This window comes from Giraffa tippelskirchi, chromosome 4, assembly GCF_054371585.1.
Source record: "Giraffa tippelskirchi isolate mGirTip1 chromosome 4, T2T-mGirTip1v1.2.pri, whole genome shotgun sequence".
NCBI lineage: Eukaryota > Metazoa > Chordata > Mammalia > Artiodactyla > Giraffidae > Giraffa > Giraffa tippelskirchi.
The window spans coordinates 34,446,862-34,471,127 of NC_137278.1; the positions used below are offsets into that span (position 1 = coordinate 34,446,862).

The 24,266-nt window shown below is 40.4% G+C and overlaps 1 protein-coding gene, 1 non-coding gene and 1 pseudogene across 5 annotated transcripts in view; 2 read left to right on the forward strand and 1 right to left on the reverse strand.

Annotated features, from left to right (window-relative positions):
* The first annotated feature begins 493 nt into the window (after positions 1-493).
* The window catches only part of WDR43 (WD repeat domain 43), a 38,093-nt gene continuing 14,320 nt past the window's right edge, over positions 494-24,266 (forward strand). For 2 of the 4 annotated variants that reach the window (XR_014051836.1, XM_081484288.1), the window contains exons 1-4: positions 17,920-19,504; positions 21,543-21,645; positions 22,178-22,242; positions 23,860-24,031. Coding sequence is in view for 3 of the 4 variants with exons in the window: in XM_081484288.1 (XP_081340414.1) it covers positions 18,474-19,504; positions 21,543-21,645; positions 22,178-22,242; positions 23,860-24,031 (1,371 nt within the window). In the remaining variant the exon portion in view is untranslated. Of the gene's footprint in view, positions 736-8,226; positions 8,365-11,464; positions 11,587-16,912; positions 17,034-17,811; positions 19,745-21,542; positions 21,646-22,177; positions 22,243-23,859; positions 24,032-24,266 lie in introns of those variants that run through there. The other 2 variants (XM_081484289.1, XM_081484290.1) reach the window with 2 other exon arrangements.
* LOC145544486 (large ribosomal subunit protein uL15 pseudogene) lies at positions 12,306-16,173 on the reverse strand (annotated as a pseudogene).
* On the forward strand, positions 17,441-17,525 carry LOC145504100 (small nucleolar RNA SNORD53/SNORD92). Its single transcript, XR_014052079.1, has one exon. It is a non-coding gene; the product is annotated as a small nucleolar RNA SNORD53/SNORD92 (small nucleolar RNA).

Here is a 24,266-nt window from a genome sequence, read left to right on the forward strand (position 1 = left end):
ACGTTATGGAAACATTAAAAGCTGAACATTTGGTGCGGTAACATGGGATAAATCTTGACCAAAGAAGACTGAATAGACTCTCCCACCTTTATTTTAATACTATTATGACTGAATAAATTGTTAACGTGTGCAGGATTACAGATTGTAAGTGGATAAGGAAAAATGGAAAAGGTTGTCACAATCATGGAATTATAACTGAACGCTTGTTTCAAACATCTTGTTCAATCATGTTGTTTAAATTAAAACAAAAAACACCTTTTTCTTTTTCCTTTTTTTTTAAGGCAGGAGTCCTGTCATTCTCCTCCACTCACTCGTCTCCAGAACAAATTAGCACTGAGCCCACCGGGCCACCGTCCACGGGTAGGCGGTCCAACGCTCGCTTGCGTCTCCAAGAGCTACTCCCTCAGCTCCCTGCGCTCCCTCCGCCCCACTTCCTTCCTCCAGGCCCCGCCCCACCCCGATGCGCCTGCGCACGAGCGAACACGTGGCTGCCGCGGAGCCAGAGCAGCAATGGCGGCGGGTGGCGGCGGTGTTGCCGACTCCCTGTCCCCCGCGGGGGTCCCCTGCGCCTTCTCCCCGCAGAACCAGGTCTATTTCGCTTTAGCGTCTACCGACGGTCACCTGCGAGTGTGGGAGACAGCCAACAACCGGCTACACCAGGAGTACGTGCCTTCCGCGCACCTCAGCGGTACCTGCACCTGCCTGGCCTGGGCGCCAGCGAGGCTGCAGGCCAAGGTAAAGTGAGTGGAACGGCGCGGGGCGGGCACTCTCCCAGGCTCGGCCTCATTGCCCCCCCGGCCCGGTGGCGCGCGGTTTGGCATCGCGCGTGGCCCTCGGAGGCCCGGGCCGAGTAGGCACCGAGCGCGGTGGCGGCGCGGGATGGGCCCACGCCTCCACCCCCGTGCGCGGCCTGTCCCGAGGGCAGAGAGAACAGGCGCGGCCAGATCGGACGGGCAGTGGACTTGAGCCCTACCGGCGGGCTCCGTGCTGTCTGGGCCTCTCCGTCGCCGGGGCCGCCATATTCGCCGAGGCCCCATCCCCCCCAGGGGCGGCTTCCTGCTGCCCGGCCGGCTCTCTTGCTGAGCTCTTCAGAACTCTGACTTTTGACAGAGCCCCGCTTTGGGGCAGTGCTGGTCGCCGACCCTTACCGAGCTCATCGACTTTGCTTTGGGCAGTTAAAATGAACAAGTCTGTTTCGTTGCTTCCGGACACCCCCATCCACCCCCCACCCCCACCTTGGGTGCCGGCTCACCACGTGTTCTCCCACACGCCTAGGATGTGAGACTCTTGAAAGTCCTAACTTTCCCAGCCTGGGTTCCATGCTAAGCCATTTGAATCTTCTTACTTTTAAAATTTTAACATCTGCACGGCTCTCCCTTAATGCATCCCCTTTTCCCCAAGTCTGAAGTCTACATTAGGACATGGAAGTAAAGTGAAAAAGTAGCTTAACTTAACGAACATGAGTCCAAGTGAAATTTCTCTTAGACGGGGCTACTGCTGAGTTAGGGAAGGCTTTTCACTCTTAGGGACCCATCTCAGTTAAGATGCTATTCACTTTTGAGTTACTCGACTACGTCTGCGCTAACTCAGACGCACGTGGGTACCGCACCTATAAGGTTGCCAGCCCGAATCGGTGCAGTATGTGATTTGAAAATGTCAGTATTGAGCTGTGTGGGGTTTAGCTAACACTCTGTTTCAACCTTAAAAAGTCAGTGTTTAAACACAAATGCACTAAAAAGGAAAAAAAAAAAAACCTGTTTAGTGCAGATCTTAACTCCCTCTGACTATTCCAGGAAACTTTCCTCTTAACTTTTTAGGTTGAAAGTCGGGATACATCTAATTTGTTACACTTTGCAAGAGTATGTTTAGATATTTTTCAGATATTAAGTTACGTTTTTATACTTTCTAGATGAAGTAACTCCTGTTGACTATTAAAGAAGTCTTATCAGTGCACAAAACTAGGACTTAAAAAATCACAGTTGTCATCAAGATTACAGCATTCTGCATATTTCTCCTTTTCAGATTTCTGTGTTTGTGTTTTAACAGTCTTGTAAAATGATGGTAATTCTAATGGTGATAGGAAATGTGGAGCAGTGGTTAGATGCAAGGACCCAAACTAGACTCCTGGCTTTGAATCCAGGCTTGGTGTCATTGTCTTTGTGCCTCTAGTTCCTCATTTGTAAACTAGGAGTAACAGTGCTCACCTCAAGAGCGGTTGTGGAGGTGGTATTTCTTACTGATGCCTAAAACGTCTAGAGTAGTTCCTGGTGTGTAAGTGCTGCAAGTATTAAGTGTTGTTACTGTCTCTCATTTGCATGGTTAGTCCTGCACAGTAGATTAAAAACTAACTTTTTGCTTTGTTCAGGAAGAAGAAACAGTTCAAGCAACTTGAAAAACACCAAAAATAGAACCAGGACTAGAATACAGGTGTTTAGAGCTCAGCTCTTCATTATGAGCAACAAATTGTTACTATTAGGCTGGCAGACATTTGTCACTCACTTGATTTTTCTCTTGCCTTGCAATCGTATGTCTGAGGAATAAAACTTTTGCCTAGTCTTAAACTTCCTGTTAAAATCAGTTTGGGATGATTTATAGCACAATGATATGGAAGAAAAATGGGTTTGGTTTCATACTCACGAACCAAACTTGTGTTGTCACATTGAGCAAGTCACTTTACTTTTGGAGGCATCCTTGAAAAAGAGTTGGGCGACATTAAAAAATAGTTTTTACAGGCTTCAGTATCCTTTTACTCGTATGCTCTCACTTTAGCCAGTTGACTCTTATGAAATGCCCTAAAGTCACATTTTTAAAAACTTGAGAGTCAGAACTAAGAAAGTTTAACTGACTTCACCAAAGCCTTAATAACCAGTGAAGTAGTTGTGGCCCTGAGAGTTGAGGGCATTGACTCCTGGTCCAGTGCTCTTACTTGAACCTTAGATCTTAAGTCACAGAATTGAGAACTGGAAGCAATGTAGGGACATCCAGTGTTCATCATCTTGGGATTGTATTCTCTTGGAGCATCCATTTCACTTGAAAATTAGGGAGAGAAGTGATTTTCCTGTATTAAACTTGCATGTGTACTTTGTAAAATTTTAAAGTCAGGTGATTTTTAAAGATAGCGGTTGCTGCAAATCTTCTTTTTCTACCTTTGCTCCCAGGTCCCTGGGTTATGATCCTTGCCACTTAAGTTCTAACATGTTTTTGTAAACTTTTATTTTACATTTAAATCAGTTTATAGGAGTATTCTCTGTGTGGTTTAGTAATTGGCAGTTTTCCACCCAAGGACAAAGTTTGGTGACGTTACACTTATTAGTGGAGAAAAATGATTTGGTGCTGGGTTTCTTGGGTGACAGGAGTTAAAGCAGTGGTTCCTAAATTTTTAGAAAAATTAGACTGCTGCTTCTTGTTCTTGGTCACAGAATGATTATAATTCTTTGCATCTATGTCACAGTAGTCTTTAGGACTTTTTTGTATGTATTATGTAGCTAAGCATTTTATTTCAGTGATGGAGCCTGGAGGAAGAGGACCACAAATGATGATGAGGAACGTGCAAGGAGACAGGTTGATGGACTGGGTGAATGCTGTTTATAGAGTCTCAGGTTTATGTGTTTAAACTAAGGCTGAAATGTTAGATGATATGCCGGAGGCACACATTAAGTGGCTGAGCCACCTGCTATTTCATTGCTCCTCTGAGATCCATACTTTCAGTTTTTCCTTCCCTAACTGCTGAAAAGTCCTGAAGAAACAGACTGGCTACCACAGTAAATGCATTTATGTTGGTTTGCTGTCATTGCAGTTAAAATGACCCTGCATAGCTTAGTGCTGATTGAATGAAGCACATGGCATTTCAGGCTTTGGACAGGGCAGGCACAGTAGCATTAAGCATGTTTCTGGGAAAGACCTGAGCAACCCCAGTCCTAACCCTTAGAGAAGAAGCACAATCCATTTGTGTTACCATATAATGCTCTATCTTAAGGTCTCTCCAGTGTTTAAACTTCAAAAGAGTAAGGTTTGTGTATTAGATCTTATTGGCAGAAATAAAAATTCTGTATTAGGATTTATTTTTGATGTACATACTGTATGTAGTTACATGTAAAATGTACAGATTTTGTTCATTGTTACCCATGAAACTTTAGCATTTGCCAGAGTAAGGGATAGCTAAAATAGGTCAAGAAATGGTGGCATAGGAGACCAATTGCAGAATGAAACTTGAAACTTTGCCATGATTTTCAGTGACTAGAGGTCAGTATTTCTCAAAAATAGGTTTCAAACCATTAGTGGAGTGTGAAATAGATTTAGTGGATTGTGATAGCATTACAGAAATGGCATAGACAATAGAGAGTGTATTTTGCATAGTAAAGTTTAAGTTTTTTGGTGAAACTTGTTTCAGCTATATGCACACATGTTTTTATGAGTGTGTATGTGTGTAAACTCTTCTTGCTCTGGGATCTCAGCCTAAAAAGTCAGTGCTTAATTGATCAAAATCAGACTTCTCATCACCTGGTGTGCTTTTTCTCTCTGTCTTCACATCTGTATTGTGCCTTGCTTTTATGAATCAGGCACATGCAGATTCTCACTGAGCCTTCCGATTGCCTTCTAGATCAAACACTGCTCTCTTGAGACTGCTATTGGCATTTATTGCTTATCTCAGCCAGCCCTTCACCTTGGCAAAGGCTCTGTAGTTTTAAGTAATAGACCCAATCCTTTTGGTCTTCATCCTTGGTGCCGTCTGGAGCTCAGATTTTCTTCTCTTTTTTTTTTCCCCTTTGTGTGGCTTGTTGGATGTTAGTTTCCTGACCGAGGATTGAACTGGAGCCCCAGCAGTGAAAGTGCCAGAGTCCTCACCACTGAACCACCAGGGAATTCTCTGAAACTCAGATTTTCTGATCACAGATAGATGACTAAATTTTTAGCCTACTTTTTCCATTATTTTATATATTTACACATGTCATTAACATGTGCATGACATGAAACAAAGCAGTATGATTAAGACGTTAAAGAAGAAATAAAGACAATTCAGATATACTGTGTCTGTAATGCAAAGCAGAGTATGATTTGAGTCTTAAGAAGAGGTTTTTGTGGAGAGCATATTTGAGGTCGAACCTGAAGCATGGATCGATTTTTTTTTTTTTTTTTTAACCAAATTGAAAATTGAGATGGGTAGAAAAAGTTCTCTCCAAAAGGAGGGACAAGCAGATGGAAAAGTGTACTTGAGACTCGGGTGGCTCAGATGGGAAAGAATCTGCCTGCAGTGCAGCAGATCCGGGTTAGATCCCTGGGTCAAGAAGATCCCCTGGAGAAGGGAATGGCAACCCACTCCAGTATTCTTGCCTGGAGAGCTCCATGGACGGAGGAGCCTGACAGACTACAGTCCATGGGGTTTGCAAAGAGTCGGACACAACTGAGCAGCTAACACACATTCTTGACTAGGGAGTGTAGTGTAAGGATGGAATTGGAAATGAGACTAGAAAAGGTGGGCTGGAGGCAAATTGTGGATGCTTCTGAATGCCGAACAGTTGTTTCTTTGATTTACTCTTCTGTGGGGAGTCACTGAAATTTTTGATCACAGAAATAACAGGTTCTGATAGAAAACGCCAGCAGAAGTCTATCATAATCTATAATCGTTAGTACCACTAAACTCTTGATTTCAGAAATATTTAGTAATGGGGTTAAAATATTAGGTTTCACTAAAACACACATGGGTTATATAAACTTATCTGGTTGCATGTGTTACTTGTTTGGACATACGCATCCTATTGAATGAGAAATTAGTTTTAAAAAAGATCACCCAACTTGGAGAAAACTTATGTGAGTTGTTACTTTAAGGTTAACTAATTGGATTATTATTTAGGTTTAGACCAATGATCCTCAAAATTGGGTATAATTTCTGTAATATTCCTACCACTAGCCTCTGCTTGCTTCTTCCCAAAATAGAGATTTTGCTGATAGGGAAATGAGGGCTTTGAATATGTTAATGGTTGATTTCTAAAATTTTGTGCTTTTAAAAAAATAATTTTATGTATTTATTTTTGATTGTGCTGGGCCTTTGTTACTGCTCAGGCTTTGCTCTGGTTGTGGTGCGTGGGCTTCTCATTGGGGTGACTTCTCTTGTTGTGGAGCACAGGCTCTAGGGCTTGCGTGCTTCAGTAGTTGGGGCTCTGGGGCTCTGGAGCACAGGCTCAGTACTTGTGGCCCACAGGCTTTAGTTGCGCTGTGACATGTGAGATCTTCCTGGGCCAGGAATTGATCCCGTGTCTCCTGCATTGGTAGGTGGATTCTTTACCACTGAGCCATGAGGGTAGCCCTCTTTGTGCTTTTTAATGCAGATGCATATCTACAGATAAACCTACACATATTTGGATCAGCCCATGTCCCACGGCTAGAAACCTCAGTGTAGGTAATTTTAATTTGATTTGGGGAAGACCAAGAATAGAAGAAATACTTTCTAGAATCTTTCAGAGAAGAGTTTTCTGATGAGGTAGTTGTTATTAGGTTGGTACACTTTCCCCTGCTTCCCTTGCCTGAAATTGGTGTCTGTGTTTATAACCTTATGCAGAAGCCACATTTGCCCTCTGGGATCATTCAGAGATGGCTTTAGAAATTCATGTAACTGAAGATAGAACCTGGGACACTTCTTGATCAAGTTCAGTGTTCAATCGAATTAAATGTTACTGATGAGACCATCAGACTTAGACTTTGACTCTTAATTGTAACTTCTCTTTTGGGTTTATTAATGTAAATACATTTCTCAAGACTTGTAAAATGTGCATTATTTTTTCCATATTTAAAGATATCTTATTTTTTGTTAAATCTTTCAATTTTTTGTTGACTTAGTATGTCCAATGAATCAAATTCTTCAAATGTAACATCTCTATAGGATAACTGCTACTGCTAGTCACTTCAGTCGTGTCTGACTCTGTGCGACCCCATAGACGGCAGCCCACCAGGCTTCGCCGTCCCTAGGATTCTCCAGGCAAGAATACTGGAGTGGGTTGCCATTTCCTTCTCCAGTGCATGAAAGGGAAAAGTGAAAGTGAAGCCTCTCAGTCGTGTCCGACTCTTAGCGACCCCATGGACTGTAGCCTACCAGGCTCCTCCGTCCATGGGATTTTCCAGGCAAGAGTACTGGAGTGGGGTGCCATTGCGTTCTCCGATAGGATAACTAAGAGGAAAAAAAGGAAAATGCCTTATAAATCTGCTCCTTGATAGTCTATGCACTGGTAACATCAGTTTTCATGGGTGATTTTTTGGGTTGGGCAGATTTTATGTATTGTGAACTGTTTTTTATGTGCTGTAGAGCAAAGATCTTGCAGTACTGAGAAAAAAAAATGTTTTCTTTTTTTATGGTATTGGTCTCTTTTACATGAAAAGAATGGATTTCTCAGAATTTCTTTATGTTAAAACATAGGCTAACAAGCTTTAATTTTAAAAAATTACAAGTAATTTAAAAAAATTACAAGTATATGGAAGAAAAGTTCCAAAATTATAAATTATTATTCAGCATTATAAATTCTAAAGTAGTACTCTGAAGTTGTACTCATTGGTTGTCTTCTTGATGGACAGATAGGAGCTGTTAGTTTCATTTTTGAAGTAAGGCGAAGAAGGCTTGGACCATTTGACAGTAATCATGAACACAACATGGAACTTTCAGATTGACCCTTAATCAGTCACTTGAGCAACTTCTCTGGTGTGTGTGTGCGCTTTGCACTCCTCTGAGAGTTCAACTATTTTTTGACTCAAATTGAAGTAATTTTATGTTTATAAATATGAAAACATTTGAATCCCATTTCCTGAAAATGAAGCCACAAGGCAAGGAAAGATTTTGTGGGTAAAGGGCAAAGTATTGGCTGCTTGGATCTGTAATCTCTTTGCTTTGGAGTGGAGACTTCACTTGGACTTGCTGGGAATGGTTGGTTTCTGAGAAGTGGAAAACAGGCAGCTTGGAACCCTTAGACCCCTACCAAGAACATTCTAAGTTCTCCTGTTTGCCTTCCTTTCAGAGAGGTAGGAGACAGGGACAGGTATTAGAAGTTCTTCCCGTGAGTGATTATTTTCTGAGTAGTGAGGGAGAAATCATCTGAGAGCAAATCCCATCTCCACTTTAAAAAAACATTTCTTAGAAGCAGGCACATTTCATTTGTGGGCTCGAGGGCATTTGCATTTATGCAATGAAGGTTCAGTGTTTGAAATAATAAAATGAAAAATTGTCTTTTTTTTTTTCCCCAGGAAGGTCCACAGAGGAAAAAAAGGAAATCAGAAGCTATAGGAACAAGTAACCAGGCTGACTTGTTGGCTCTTGGTACAGCAGTTGGTAGTATTTTATTATACAGTACAGTAAAAGGAGAATTACACAGTAAATTGATAGTAAGTACATATCTGTATGTGTATGTTTTATATAAAAGAGAGATGTTGGGAAACTAACTATGAAAAACAAAGCAGTTCAGGATATGCTATAGGATCTCTAGTATAGGGGCATTTTTCTGCCCCTTCCATATTTAAAATTTTGAACAGTAATATTTGATAATAGCTGTGATAGGTAACCTCGTCATTATTATAGATCAGAATATGAAGAGTGTGAAGAACTGTTGCGTAGGCTTAAAATAAGAAAGGATGGGAAGAATTCTGCATATCACCGACAGTAACTGAAGGAAGGAGCACACCACCTCCAGGGCTCAGGAACAAGGGAAGCTGTGAGATTGTTGCTGAAACTCAGACCTTTGAGAAGCAGATGTTGCTCTCTGTGCTGCTGATGTCTGTCGAGGGAGATCGGCCCTATGGATTTGAGGTCCAGACTGCTGGGAGGGGGGAGTGGGCACTAGCTGGCTGCTGGTATCTTTGAAAGGAGCTGATGAGACTGGTTCTCCAAGTGTTGAAAAAACTGCATCTTAAGTTCAGCTGCTGCTGAAAGGATTGCTCCTGCTGGGTTGAAGAAACGCTGGGGTGATGCAAACTGGGAGACAGGAAGGAAACAGGTCCCTTGGTCTGGAGCCCACTAATGATCCCACTGGCAAAGCAGAAATAGGGTTTGCAGAGCCCCAGCCCAGCATCCAGAGCAGACACATGTGGGCTTGGTACTGTACTGCAAGACAGTAACTTAATTGGCACAATTTGTTTCAGACAATTATCTATTACAGTATGTTTTTGATGTTCACTTAATTCCTATCTGTATATGGGAATGCTTTCTGTATGTATAAATAAAAGACTGTTTTAAGTAAAATATATCCATAGGTCATCTGGAATACCTGAAGTTAGGGAAAAAAATTATACCTGAATTAAAAAAAATTAATTTATTTATTTTAATTGGAGGCTAATTATTTACAGTATTGTAGTGGTTTTTCCATACATTGATGTGAATCAGCCATGGGTGTTCACGTGTCCCTCATCCTGAAACACCCCCCCCACCTTTACCTAAATTTATCAATGAGAGATACTCTGTTGATAGTTTTAGAAAATGCAGTTGATGTCTGTCAATCAATTTTGTATCCTGATACTTCCCATTATATTACAGTTTGAGTAATTTTTATATTTGTTCAGAACTAGTTGCCTAAAGTCCTATAAATTGGATAGTCCCTTGGTGGTATAACTATTACTGACCACTGAGGTAGTTTCCAATTTTTTTATTATAAAACTTTTTTTTCTTACATGGGTTCCCAGAATTACTAACCTATAACTAATGAGTCCAAGGTGTGTGTTAGGTGTTTTTATATAGTATAAATTTTTTCTGAAAATTTTCGTAATTTGTCCTTATCTCAGCGGTGGCAGGGTACCTGTGTTTCAGCATTGTTTTCGTCATCATTGATTATTCTGTTAAAACAACAATGAGACTAACCAAAAACCCAGGCTTATTTAATAGGTGAAAGTTTTTATTTGATTTTTAAATCTGCATTTAAAAATGTATCACTTGTTTTTATATTAAATACTATAAAAATAATATACAACTGAAAAAAACTTTCAGAGATATGTGTAAAGGGACACTCCTTTCATTCCTCCTTCCTCTGCAGGTTGAGTGTGGGCCTCTTGTTTGCTTTTACCCCACTATACCCCACGATAGTTTGGATCCCATCTTTTGATTTGGTCAGTCTTCTGTGGTCAACAGGAACTACCATCTGATGCGCAGTGATACTGTTTTAGTCAGTGATACTGATGGAGGCTTGAACTCCTTTTTAGGTGATTTTGATACCTTGCAGGATTATATATAAATCTTTGACAAGGAATGAGTTTATTAGAAATAATTGGTATTGAGGCAATGTTTGTTGAATGAGTAAATGAATGAGTGAGTGGACAGTTGCTAGATTGCTTTCCAAAAAGGTATGCTAGCACTCTAGGAACATGTGATAGTGCCGTTTTCACTGTAGCCTTACCAGGATGGATATACAATGCTAAAAAATTTTTAGATGAACAGACTGAAAATGTTGATTTGTTTTGCTTTGTATCTCTTGGATTACTTACTGAAATTTAAAAAAAATTTCTTACTGAGTTCTTTCTGTGGAATTTATCCGTTCATGTCCTTTGTTCAGTTTTGTGTGTGTGTGGTTATAAACTAGGGCTTTGAGTAGATAGCTGTTAGGAAGGAAGGGAAGTAATTGAATTTAACGTTTAAAATTATTTTTCTTTTTTGGTGGGAGCAATCTGTATGATAGTAGTAGTAAGTTTAACCTTTATGCTTAGCTTAGATATGTATACAGTCGTGATTCGTTGTATGTATATTTAATTAATGTGAATTTAGGTGGAAAGAGTGAAAAAACAGTAATTGCTCAGAGGGTGGGTTTTACCCTAAGATTTAACACCTTACTCTGCTGAATGAGCTTGTTCTGGAATATGTGTTATATGGGAGACTTGAATTTGTCTTTCCTCTGTTGACGTCTCCATATCTATGTGGTGCCTCTGAGTAAGCAAGCATTTTGCTATCCTAAGTATATTTAAACGTACATCCATATGGTGTGAGCTATGACACATGGAAACATTCAGTGTTTCCCTGAAGAAACAATGATCTTTAAAATTGAGAGAGTGGTACTTTTTTTGCAAAGGGATTTTCAAAGATAGTTTTAACTAGAAGTGAATTTTACCTTAAGTGTAAACTTTAAACCCTTTAAGATTTGACTTTACTAGTTCACTCAAGTGTCCCAGACTATTGTCACTATACATGAAGTATTTTATCATACTTGGTGCTGCCATTCCTATCAAAAGCAGGAGACATTTAGGACTAATACTTTGACTTATGAGGTATGTTTTTCCAGCAGAGGAGAAGAGAAAGTTAATATTTGATAAAGTTATAGCAGATTTGTCTCATTTTTAATGTTGGAAATGGATAGACTCATTTTAATTAGGTTAATGGATAGGCTTTTTTATTAGGTTAAGGCCTAACATTTTAGTTAAGTATTTAGTAGTGAATCTAGGATGCATATTATACATTATACCAGATGAGCTTTTTTTTTTCTTTTAATTTTTTTTTAAAAATCTGCAGAGTGGTGGACATGACAACAGAGTCAATTGCATACAGTGGCATCAAGACAATGGCTGTTTGTATAGTTGTTCAGATGATAAACATATTGTGGAATGGAGTACACAGACATGCAAAGTAAAGTGGTGAGTAACACTGATACTTTTGGGATAGCTCGATGACTTTTTGGGAATGCATTAGTGTTTTGATAAATCATGGCTTTATTCTTGATATAAGTAAAGTTGGATGTTGGATACAATGGGGAATGTAGACACTGGTATGGTCATAGACTGTTCTCAAGGAATTTTTAATCAAATTGGACATAGAGGATTTTAAAACATTAAAGTTTATTTTAATACATAAAAGGTTTTATGTATTAAATACGTAAAAAACATAATACATAAAAGATTTTAATACATAAATAACAGTACAGGAGTAAAATAACTGCATAAGAGATGCTATAAGGTAGCATGTAATTACTGGTCAGATGAGTAGGGTGGTGTTGGGAAGGCCTGGTGGAAGAGAAGAATTTCAGCTGGTCGTCTTAAGAGGTAAGATGGATAGAAGAGGGCAGGAGAATCTTTTTGAGGGTGGGGAAAGGAATGTGGCTTGGGGATATGGCAGGAGCAAAGGCTAGGAGAAAGAGAAGTGAAAGATTTACTTGGAATGGAGTAGAGGAATTTAAGAGGAGGGCCATGCTGGGGAGTAATGGCTGTTAGAGGATATGAGCCAAACTATCTGTATAAGAGTCTGGCTGTAAGTTTTTGATAAAAATCTCAGGCAATCTTCTAGTTCAAGCACCTAATCCTCTGAGTGACTGTGTAGTAGATGCTTAGTGAATGTGGACTGTTGAATCTAGTTGAACTTACGCAGATGAGGATCCTAAGGAAGATAATGATACTCATGGTCTTACAACTAATAAGTGGCAGGGGAGTTCTAATTCTGCTCTCTTGAATTCTGGCACAGTGTTTTTCTGCTGTACTAAAACTACTTTTTTAGAGTTTTAGATTGTTTGGTAAGCAGGAGATAGTGAAGGTCAGTGTTGTGGGAGCAGAGTAACCCAAATAACGTTTTAGGAAGAAAATCTGCTAGGGCGGTGTAAAATTTATGGGAAGGAGCTAGTTCAGAAGCAGATAAGCTAGTTCAGAGGCAGAGAAGCTAGACCCAGCAGAAGGGGTGGTGAGAGAGGGTTAGAATTTTACAGAAGATTTGGGACTGGTGGTGCAGAGTGAGTCATCTGCCTAGAGGTTCAGTCAGTTGTGTTCCATTAACCACACTCATGGTTGTAAAGAGACACTTGTGGAGATTCTTGTCCACTAGGTCAGGGTGGGGCCCATGCAACTGTACTTTGAAATGCTGTCTAGATGAGAGTTCACCAAGCCAGTCCTTCCAGGAGTGACTGATAACGTTCAAGGCACTGTTCAACATGTTATACACAGTATTGTTTCTGTAACACTGCAAGTTGGTGTCCGTCCCTGTTTTGCATTTAAGAGAGAGGTTGAATCAGCCTGAACTTTCACCCAATATGCTCTCTCATACAATATTGTGTTTCCAGTTTCATTCTTTGCATTCTTATGCTATAGTTAATTGATTTTATTTTCCATTTTAGGAAGATGAGGATTTAGCTCTTAGTCCCTACCTTTTTCCATCCCCATTTTCCCAATATTGTAATGTCACACTTTGATTAAACAGTATTCACTGTTCACATTATACCTGTTTAAATACTGTTATAGATGAGACTTGGACTGTACTGTTTGTATTATCTTTGGGCACAAAATTTTGGGGTGTATTATTGCTTCATTTGCTTAGTTTTGTATATACTTGCATTAGTTCAGTCTCATTCCTGCAATAGTGTAAATCTCATTTATTTTCAGACACATCAGTTGATCAATCAGTTATTTAATCTTTGTAGGCTTCCCTCCAGTTTCATTTATTTCTTGGAGGACTTCTCTGCTTTATACTGATTTCCTTTCATCATCTTGAAAATTCTCTTGTCAGATGGAACCTCTGTTTCCTAGATCCCATTCTTCTCTTCATTGGTTTATTTCTTCTTTTTGGTGGCACACAGATTGGTAGCTTCCTGGAAGACAAGCAGAATCTCAATACATTTACCATGCATGTCTTCCAGTCTTTATTCTGTCCTCACAGTTGATTAATAATTTGAAGATACAGACTTTGGGTTGGAAATAATTTCCCTCAGGATTTTGAAGCATTGGTTCATTTTTTTTTGGCTCTCATTGTTAATTATTCTTACACAGTGAAATAGTCTGTGTTTTGTTTATTTTTTTTTTAGTCAGTGCATTATATTGGCCCTTGAGGGACCATTTAGCCTGGGAATTCATGTTCTTCATTCTTCTTGTACTATAGATTTGATAATTTAATTCCCTCTTTCTCCTTTCTCTTATACTACATACTGTTACTGAGATATTACATCTCCTGGACTAATCCTTTTAAGTTTCTTACTGTATTCTCATTTTAACTCTTTTGTCTTTTCCTTCAGTTACCTGGGAAATTGCTTCAATTTCACCTTCTAAATCTTGTATTGAATTTTTAAGTTCCTGAAACTAAATTATTAACTTCTGGGAACTATTTTATGTTCTTTGAATATTTCTTTTTCATTCTGTCATGTTTCTTGCATGCCTATAATATTTTCTAATTCTCTGAAGTAGTGCAGGATTTAAGTTTTTTTTACTTATTATCTCCCTCTTGAGGATGTGTTTTGATTTTTGTTTGATTTTGATTTCTTCCTTGTTAAAGACATTCTTCAAGTGATTGGAGATCCTTGACTGCCTGTTGTTTTTTGAAAATGAGACATTCAAAAGCTGATTGGAAAGCCTGTGTGGGTTTGTGGCTCAGTTGCTGGGTTCATCTGTAGAGTGGTTAGAAGGCCTTCAGAGTTGGTATTGTAGGTCATTCCTCTGGAATCAGTCACATTTCCTATTGCTTTTCCATCTTTAAAGTGCCCATTATGCTACTTGTGTCTACAGATCTGATTTAGTGGGTCTAGGTTGGGGCTTGGGAAATCACACAAGTTCCCAGGTACTGCTGATGGAGGGAGGTTAGTTAACACATTAGGTTGCAAAGCTCTTAATGGGGAGGGGGCGGGCTTTGGTGGTGTTAGCTCTGTGCTGGCATTTTCAGTGCTCAGTGGTGAAGTAGATTCAGAAAGCTTGTCAGGATGGTGATCATGTCTTTTCTTTAAAGTCTCTCAATTCAGTGACCAGATAGTAAATAAGGAATGTAGGTGAGTGCTGAAGCTGTGGGATTTGGTGAAAAATTGTCAAGAATGTTTGGTACCAACGAGGGTGAAGGAAAAGTTCTTGCTCATTATTGCAGCATTTCCTTGATTATTGGTGAGGTTGAGTTTTTCACATTTATTGACAAGTTCGCCTTGCACAGACTTCTCATTGTGGTGGCTTCTCTTGTTGCGGAACACGGGCTATAGGGCTCTTGAACTCATTGCTTCAAGGCCTGTATCTTCCCAGACCAGAGATTGAACCCATGTCCCTGCATTGGGAGGTGTATTCTTAACCACTGGACCACCAAGGAAGCCCTTGTTTGTCTATTTTTATTTTGAGTTTTTTTTTTTTTTAGTCAAGGAGTTCTTTCTCTGTCTTTCTAAAAACGTTTATTTGGCTACACCAGTTTTAGTTGCAGTATTTGGGATCTAGTTCCTTGATCAGGGATTGAACCCAGTCCCCCCACATTAGGAACATGAAATCTTAGCTACTAGACTACCAGGGAAGTCCCTAGGAGTTCTTTCTTGAATATAAAGAGATAGTTATGTATTCTGAATATTCTTTTTTTTAATTTTAAATTTATTTTTCAATTGAAGGATAATTGCTTTACAGAATTGTGTTAGTTTCTGCCAAGCATCGACATGAATCAGCTGTAGGTGTACATATGTCCCTTCCTTCTTGAACCTCCCTCCCTCCTCATCCCACCCCTCTAGGTTGTTACAGAGCCCTGGTTGCCTATATATTTTTTCTATCTTTTTCTCCCAGGCTTTTGCTTTTAATTTTTGTGACTTATTTTGTGGTAAGAAGTTCTGTTTAATTTGTTTTTTTTTTTTTTTTCTTGGTGATTTCTTATTTGTAATTGCTTTGGAAGGCCTTTTCTAACCCCAGGATTATAAAAACATTCTCATAAATATTTCTTTATTTTTCATCAGTTTCGATTTAATTTCTAAAGTTTATTGTGTGTGTATTTTAAGAATCTAATTTTGTTTTTCCCTTTTTTTTTTTGAAAAGCACTTGTTACAGTTTAATGAATTTTCCAGCATGTCACCTCGAGCTACCAGTACGCAAGCTGCACCTGTACCTGTAATCTTCTCCTCAGCTCTTCTGCTGAAGAGTTTGGCCTCCATGATGACAGGCTGCCTTGGGAGCTTTCCCTTCCCCAGAACTCTGTAGTAACCCAATCACACCACAGCAGTGATAGGAGCAGCTCCCATCTTGGTCTTGGCAGCATTTACCCGTGTCTGTGTACTGACCAAGGTCCATAATTTATAATGATTGATAGTTGGGCAGAAACCCTGGTTCCTCTTCAAGTGTACTGCCTCATACCAGCTTTCCCAGAGTATCCTGGGTAATGTTTTTTGAAGTTGATTCGGTGGTGGTACATGCCACCAACATTACCTTGGCCTTCTGGGTGTTTTCGGTGTTTGCTGAGGCGACTGTGGCCGTGGCTCACGTGGCTCCTAAGTTTCGGGTCTTCCTTAGTCTGGATAGCATGTTGGCAGCCTAGACAAAAGCGTAATTTTGTTTTTCTAAATGAGTTAATTGACAGTTCCAATGTGACTAGCAGAGCAATATGTTTTCCACTTTAGAATTAACCTTTTTTGGTAGGAAAATTGCTGCTGTTATTTCTTATTGTATAAGTGAATAGCCAGGCCAAGCTCCTTGTTGCTTATAAAAGTTTGTTAACATGTGTGACTGTCTGCAGACCCTCTTGCTGCTAATCGTATTTGTGATATTAGAAAGGGATCATCTATACCTAATTTATTTTACTCTATCAGTTGGGGACATATCTGTGTGCATTTGGGATATAAATAGCCTTTTTGTACCATAGGTTGAGAGATCATTTGTGCTGCTAAGTAAATTCTCAACTTTTCAGAGAATGCAGGATCTTTGGCGGGGATAGTGGCTTTGCAGAGGTCCAGCCAGCATGCCCAGTTTCCTGGGTTTTAATAAAATCCACTTCATGGATCACAGGATACACAGCTACCCATTGTACACTCTCATAGCTCTTACTCACCCATTCCCTGGTACCTCTCCAGATTCTCTGTCCTGTTGGGGAGGCAGGACCTTGGAGATCTGTCCAGGGTTGGTTACTTGACTCAAGATTCGGGGGATTGCCACTTGGCTTAGGATCTTAAGTGACAATTTTAAGGCCTGATTTGTTTTTTTATTTTTGCTCTGAGTAAAGTTTCCTCCCCATTTACTGACATGTTTTTATTTCTCTTCAATACAGCAAATGGAAAGGTGATAATAGTAGTGTCAGTTCCCTGTGTATCAGCCCAGATGGAAAGATGTTGCTTTCAGCTGGTCGAACAATCAAACTATGGGTTTTGGAGACCAAAGAAGTCTACAGAGTGAGTGAATCAAATTAGTCGTAAGCGTAACAGTGGTCTGGAGCAAGTATGGAGAAAGGCAGGAATCTGAACCAGAGAATATTGTTTTATAAGATTTGTTACTTTGAAGCATATGAAATAGTAGATTTTTAATAGACAAAACTTAGCCTCCAAATCTGTTAAATTAGATATGTTTGTTTCACATGCATTGCAAAAATGAATATAAATGGAAGAAATGAGTAGAATTTGAATTAAGTCTTTGTTGATAATTATAATTGTGTAATAATGATAGTAATTTTTAATTTCTAGATTGCATCCAGGATTTGGTACACTTTTAGTATTTAACTAAGGAGATTTAGAATTAACACAATACTTAACTGTGGAGATGTAGACTTCTGATTTAGTGTACTTGGGTTACTAAACTTTTGGTGCTGTGATGATGCCTTAAAATTGTGGTTTCGACTCACTGAGAGTAACATGAAGACCTACAATTCCTTGGCTGTGTCTGAGCACCCAAGCACCCCTTTAAAATGGGTAGAATGAAGTGAGTCTTTAGGGTAAAGATGGGACAAAAAAAGATTATGCGGCAGGGTCACGGGAGTTGGAAGGGACATCTTTAATGTTCACTTTTTTCAGATGAAATTTTTTAAAGTGAGAGGAATATGGCATAAATAATTAGTAGTCGGGAGCTCTGATTTCAGATATGTATTATCTATATTGTTTTTGGTACATGTGAACTCTTGATTTTTGTTATTGCTTTATATCCATCCTCTCCTAAATGAGATTTAACTTTCTCTAGCACTTCACAGGACATGCGACACCAGTTTCATCACTTACGTTCACTACTATCAGACCTCCTAATGAGAACCAACCCTTTGATGGAATTACAGGTCTTTATTTCTTATCTGGAGCAGTCCATGACCGGTTACTTAATGTCTGGTATGTAGTCTTTTGGATTTGGGGGGTAGCATTACCTTGAAAGGATTGGTCACATTTACATGGTTAATATAAATGATGAATATGAGATTGGCTTTATTGTATCTAATGTTAGATTTACACTGACTTGTAATGAGAAATTGAGCCTGCCTAAAAATCAGATCTTTGTGAGAAAAATTTTAAGAGCGTTACATTATAGAACTTCCTCTGGCCTCGCGCGCGGCGCACGGCGGAGCGCGGCGGCCCTGGTTCCCGGCAGGGGCCCGCCGAGCCAGGCCGAGCCCCTGCGGCGCCCAGGCGCGGCCCGCGGCCCTCCCGCCCTCTGCGCCGCAGCCGGGAGAGGCCTTTTTATTCAGGCGACGCTTAAGGGAGCCCGGCCGCGCCCGGTGCATTGTGGGAGCGGCGGAGTCCCGTTCGCGGGAGGAGGCGGAGGGCGCAAAGCGAACCGGTGGATCTATAAAGAAACCAGCTGCGTAGAAGAGGGAGGGGAGGAGCCCGGGCGTGAGGTGTGTGGGCCCAAGAACCATGTCTGCACGGGAGTCCTTTAACCCGGAAAGTTATGAATTGGACAAGAGTTTCCGGTTAACCAGATTCACTGAACTGAAGGGCACTGGCTGCAAAGTGCCCCAAGATGTCCTGCAGAAATTGCTGGAGTCGTTACAGGAGAACCACTTCCAAGAAGATGAGCAGTTTCTTGGAGCAGTTATGCCAAGACTTGGCATCGGGATGGATACCTGTGTCATTCCTCTGAGGCATGGTGGCCTTTCCTTGGTTCAAACCACAGATTACATTTATCCCATCGTCGATGACCCTTACATGATGGGCAGGATAGCCTGTGCCAATGTCCTCAGTGACCTCTACGCCATGGGGGTCACGGAGTGCGACAACATGCTGATGCTCCTTGGAGTCAGTAATAAAATGACCGACAGGGAAAGGGATAAAGTGATGCCCCTAATTATACAGGGTTTTAAAGATGCAGCAGAGGAGGCAGGAACGTCTGTAACGGGCGGCCAAACAGTGCTAAACCCCTGGATTGTTTTAGGAGGTGTGGCTACGACTGTCTGCCAGCCCAACGAGTTTATCATGCCAGATAACGCAGTGCCGGGTGACGTGCTTGTACTGACAAAACCTTTGGGGACGCAAGTGGCTGTGGCCGTGCACCAGTGGCTGGATATTCCTGAGAAATGGAATAAAATCAAGCTAGTGGTCACCCAGGAGGATGTGGAGCTGGCGTACCAGGAGGCGATGATGAACATGGCTAGGCTCAACAGGACAGCTGCAGGACTCATGCACACGTTCAACGCCCACGCGGCTACTGACATCACGGGCTTCGGGATTCTGGGCCACGCACAGAACCTGGCCAAACAACAGAGGAACGAGGTATCCTTTGTGATTCACAACCTTCCCGTCCTGGCCAAGATGGCAGCTGTGAGCAAGGCCTGCGGAAACATGTTTGGGCTCATGCACGGGACCTGCCCAGAGACGTCAGGTGGCCTCCTGATCTGTCTACCACGTGAGCAAGCAGCTCGATTCTGCGCAGAGATCAAGTCCCCCAAGTATGGTGAAGGCCACCAAGCATGGATTATTGGGATTGTGGAGAAGGGTAACCGCACAGCCAGGATCATAGACAAGCCCCGGATCATTGAGGTCGCACCACAGGTGGCCACCCAGAATGTGAACCCCACACCCGGTGCCACCTCATAATCTAGGCCAAGGCAGCTGTGTGGTTTTGTTTTTAAATAGCTCTATTTCCTTTATCATCGTTTCAATTAAAGACTATAAACAACAACGAAAAATCTCATTGTGTCTACACATCTGGTGACCTTAGGTCGATTTGTGAGTGGATGCAATTAATCAAATAAAATCCATTGCCTTTTTTTCCCGTTACATTAACTGAAGATGCACCTAATCTTGAGGCAGCTTCTGAGTTGAGAATTATATTGTTATCCAATACTGTTGATTCATTTTGAATCTTTAGACACTTATCTCTTGCCGAGTAGGCTCTTTTTAAAGGTGCTTTCACATAGCACAGACATTACCTGTCGTAGTGTCATAGCAGTTTGTGTCTTTTCATTTTATGTATATTTATCATTATCAGCCTGATCCTTTTTGAAGTGTCTGGAATAGTATTCTGGAAAGACAGGATTGGTGAGGGAGTGACACAACGGTGTCCCAGTAGCAAGAGGGTTGCATGAGTCCTTCTAGTCTTCTAATTCAAGAGCATCTCTTTGACCCAAGAGTGCATTCAGCTAAACCAGGCAAGTGCTTAACTCTGCATGGAAAGCACTTTGAAGACAGAAATGTTCTTTCTTTCTTTTTTTTGTAGCCTTCCTAATACTTGCAGTAGTATCATTAACTGTTTTCTTTATTGATAGCAAAAAAGGACACTTTTTGCAATGTAATTAGATGTTCAATAGCACAGCAAGGAATTGCCTCTGAAAGGGGGTTCATGTATAATACTCATTTACAAGTCAGCATATAATTAACTACACAAATAATTTTTAAATATAATCAATAATAAAGACTTCTGTGGATAAAAAAAAAAAAAAAAAAAAAAGAACTTCCTCTGTGCTTGTTTAAAGGTACACTAGGCTGAATATTTTTGTGACTGGGCAATTTAAAAACCTTTTTAAAAAAATTTTTTTTAGGAAAATCTCTGATTTTGTTGAAAGAAATGACTACTGGATTAGTTCAGTAGTGTCTGTTTGCTGGTGGTTTAATACACAAATACATAGGTGATGAACTTATGTTAAATAACGGTTTATCAAATTCAAACGCTTTCTCCTTAAGAATATCTTAGCCTTTTTACTCTTAGGGATGCTAGGCTGCACTTCAGCATTATTCTTGCGGGCCATTTTAAACAGAAATCACTAACCAAAAGCACAGGAGCAAAAAGTGTGGCACTGAATAGGCTGTGAAAAGAATCCTTAGTATGAAAGCTGCAGTAAAAAGGCAGAGCATCGCCTTGTTTAACCTCATGGGTGTTGGGCCGCTCAGATTCTTCACTGCTCTGTGTGTACCTGTTACAGACCATGAAATCACTGCAAATACTGGTTTTGGGGTCTGCAAATAAATTTTAGCAAGTAGGCATATTCTCAAATAAGGAATCAACAAATAATGAGGTCATTTATCTGTTTATTTCTGGACTCTGTTTTCTCAATATTACTATGATGTTAATTCTCCTCACATTAATCTATAAATTCTGAGTGAACCCAGTCAAAATACCAGCAGTGTGATTTTAAAATTCAAGTGGAACTGCAGAGCACTTAGAGTAGCCAAAATGACTTTGAAAGAGAAGTTGGAGGACTCACTTCAAGACTTGTAAAGCTGTAGTGATCAAGACAGTTGGCATTGCCATCAAGATAGACAAATAGGTTAATGGAAAAGAAGGTTGCTCATTGTTTAAGTCTGCCACAGACACGTTAATGCTTTCTCTTTTCCCATGCAACCATGTTACATGGTAGTGACACAAATATTTTGCTTATTTTTATCTTTTAATTACCTTATTTAGCTTTCAAAAGATGAAAATGCTGTTAGGCCCCCTTTTTTCCCCTCCCAGTGTCTTGCCATCTAAACCTTGGTTTTATTATCTAGGCAGGTCCGGTCAGAAAACAAAGAGAAGAATGCAGTGATGTCTTTTACAGTTACAGATGAACCTGTCTATATTGACTTGACTTTGTCAGAAAACAAAGAGGAGGTAAGTGGCTCGGTTTGTTTGAGACTTTGTTTTTGGACTTCACAAATACTCTTTTTAAAATCAGGATTTTGACGATGTGATGGTTCAGGAAAGAGAGAATGAAGTAAAACAAAAATCTTAGACTGTTTGAAGTAACCATTGGATTCTGTGTTGAGTGCTTATAAGGGGAAAGGACAGGGCACGGTGGCGCTTTCAGTGACCCACATCTGTGGGCCTGCCCGTTCCCTGTTGTCAGCCGGTGCACTTGGTAGGGACTTAGTGCCTCTAAACCTCCAGGCTGCGAGGTCATTGACTGTGCTGTCTTCATAGTCTAAACTTCCGTTTATAAGCTTGACAACTTCTACTTGAATTGTTCTTTTGATGGCAGTGATTATTTTTAAATTCAGAAGTTGTCCACTTTTACCATTCTGATTTATTTCTGGTTATTATTTGAAGGGTGGAGAGGGTAGTCTGATTTTCATAAGTAATTAGTAATTATTAGAGTAGACTGAGGTATATTCCCTATTAGAGTAATCTTTCATTTTTGTTTTAGCCCGTCAAGTTAGCTGTTGTTTGCAGAGATGGTCAAGTTCATCTTTTTGAACACATATTAAATGGGTAAGTAAAAAAGTTCTCAAGTTAGAAATTTATTTTCTTTCCCTGACTTGTTACTGTTTATTTATACTCCCACCTCAGCATTCTTTGCTTTGTTACTTTTCAGTTAGGTCATTCTGAAAGCTTTAATTCTTTGTCTGCATGAATACATACATTCCCATGAAAACTTGAGTTTTGGAGTTGTGGTCTATTTCTTTATATTTGTGGTTAAAGAGGGTGGCTTTTTATGCTGCATATTTAGTAAATTTTGATAGTTCTAACATAAATTTTAAAAGAAATTGGCTTAGTAGGAAAACTTTGTTCTGAGCTTTGGTGAAGCTTTAATTTCTAACTTTGATAGTGTTGCCCTTGTCACACAGTGATGGGTCAGTGAATGCTTGTGTTCTGGTGGACAGAGAAGAATGTTGCTGATGTTATGTATAGTAGTCATAGAACAGGGATCAGTAAATTATGGCCTGCAGGCTGCATCCAGTAGAGACCATATGTGGCCCCCACCAAAGCAAAAACATTTACTATCTGACTGTTTATAGAAAGTTTGCCAACTTTTGCCATATGCTGTGAACATGGTCTGAGACTCAGTCATGTGCATAATGATGTTAAACTTTAAAATGGTTTCAACATTTTATTGTTAGTCAGTGGCTTCCCTCGTAGCTCAGTCGGTAAGGAATCTGCCTGCAATGCAGGAGGCCCGGGTTCGATTCCTGGGTCAGGAAGATCCCCTGGCGAAGGAAATGGAAACCCACTCCAGTACTCTTGCCTAGAAAATCCCATAGACAGAGAAGCCTGGCAGGCTATACTCCACGGTGTTGCAAGTCAGACACGACTTAGTGACTAAACTACCACCACCACTACCCTTCCTTTTACAATAGGAAGTATGAAAGCAGTGTACATTTATTTTAAAACATTCAGAACACAGACGATTATAAAACCCAAGTCTCTGGAGCTCTATTGAGTTCCACTCCCTAGAGGTAGCTGTTCACCTTTTGGTGTGTAGCCCTCGAGGCCTTTGTTCACCTAGTCATATGTGTACATGGACTTTAATAAGAGGGCCACAGTGAGGACTGGGGCATTTCTCCTTGGGCAGTAGCCTACCATTAAAGGATTTTAAACTGGTAATTGATGGGATTTGACCTAAATTTTAAGACATTGCGAAGAGAATAGGCCATAGAGGGCAAAGGCCAAAGCAGAGGCCAAAAATCCTGGCTGGAGATGGTTGTGGATTTGGGAAACTAGGAAGAGAGAGTTGGAGAGCTAGTAGGGTGCTTAGAATTGGGATTATTTATGGAAGATGTGTACTTACTGGTGATAAGATGTCTGTGGTGTGAATGTGTGTGGCTGAGATACAGCTGCTAAAATAGGGCTTCTCATTGGCAGTGGCTTCTCTTGTTGCAGAGCATGGGCTCTGTAGTGTCCAGGCTTCAACAGTTTTGGCTCCCAGGCTCTAGAGCACAGGCTCAGTAGTTGTGGCTCATGGGCTTAGTTGCTCCTTGGCATGTGGGATCTTCCCGAATCAGGGATTGGACCCGTGTTCCCTGTATTGGCAGGCAGATTCTTATCCACTGCGTCACCAGGGAAGTCCTATTTTCACATTTTCTTATCTAATTGTTTTTCCATTTCTAGGTACTGCAAAAAGCCTTTGACTTCCAACTGTACAATTCAGATAGCAACACCTGGGAAAGGCAAGAAATCAACACCAAAACCTATCCCTATTTTAGCAGCTGGTTTCTGCTCAGACAAAATGTCATTGTTGCTTGTATATGGCAATTGGTTTCAGCCCACCATTGAGCGAGTGGTACGTAGATGCTCCTGAAGTAAAGCAGTATAACATCAATACATCTCTGGTAGATGATGATTGTGAAAGGATACATTGCTCTGCTTATTGGAATACTTAAGAAGATGTCATATATTTCCCTTTAGCTGAGGGACCTTTCAGTGGGTGGTTTATTTTAACTTGTGAGAACTCTGGTTCTATAGTTGATCCTTAACACAGATTTGAACTGTGTGGGTCCAGTTATACATGAATTTTT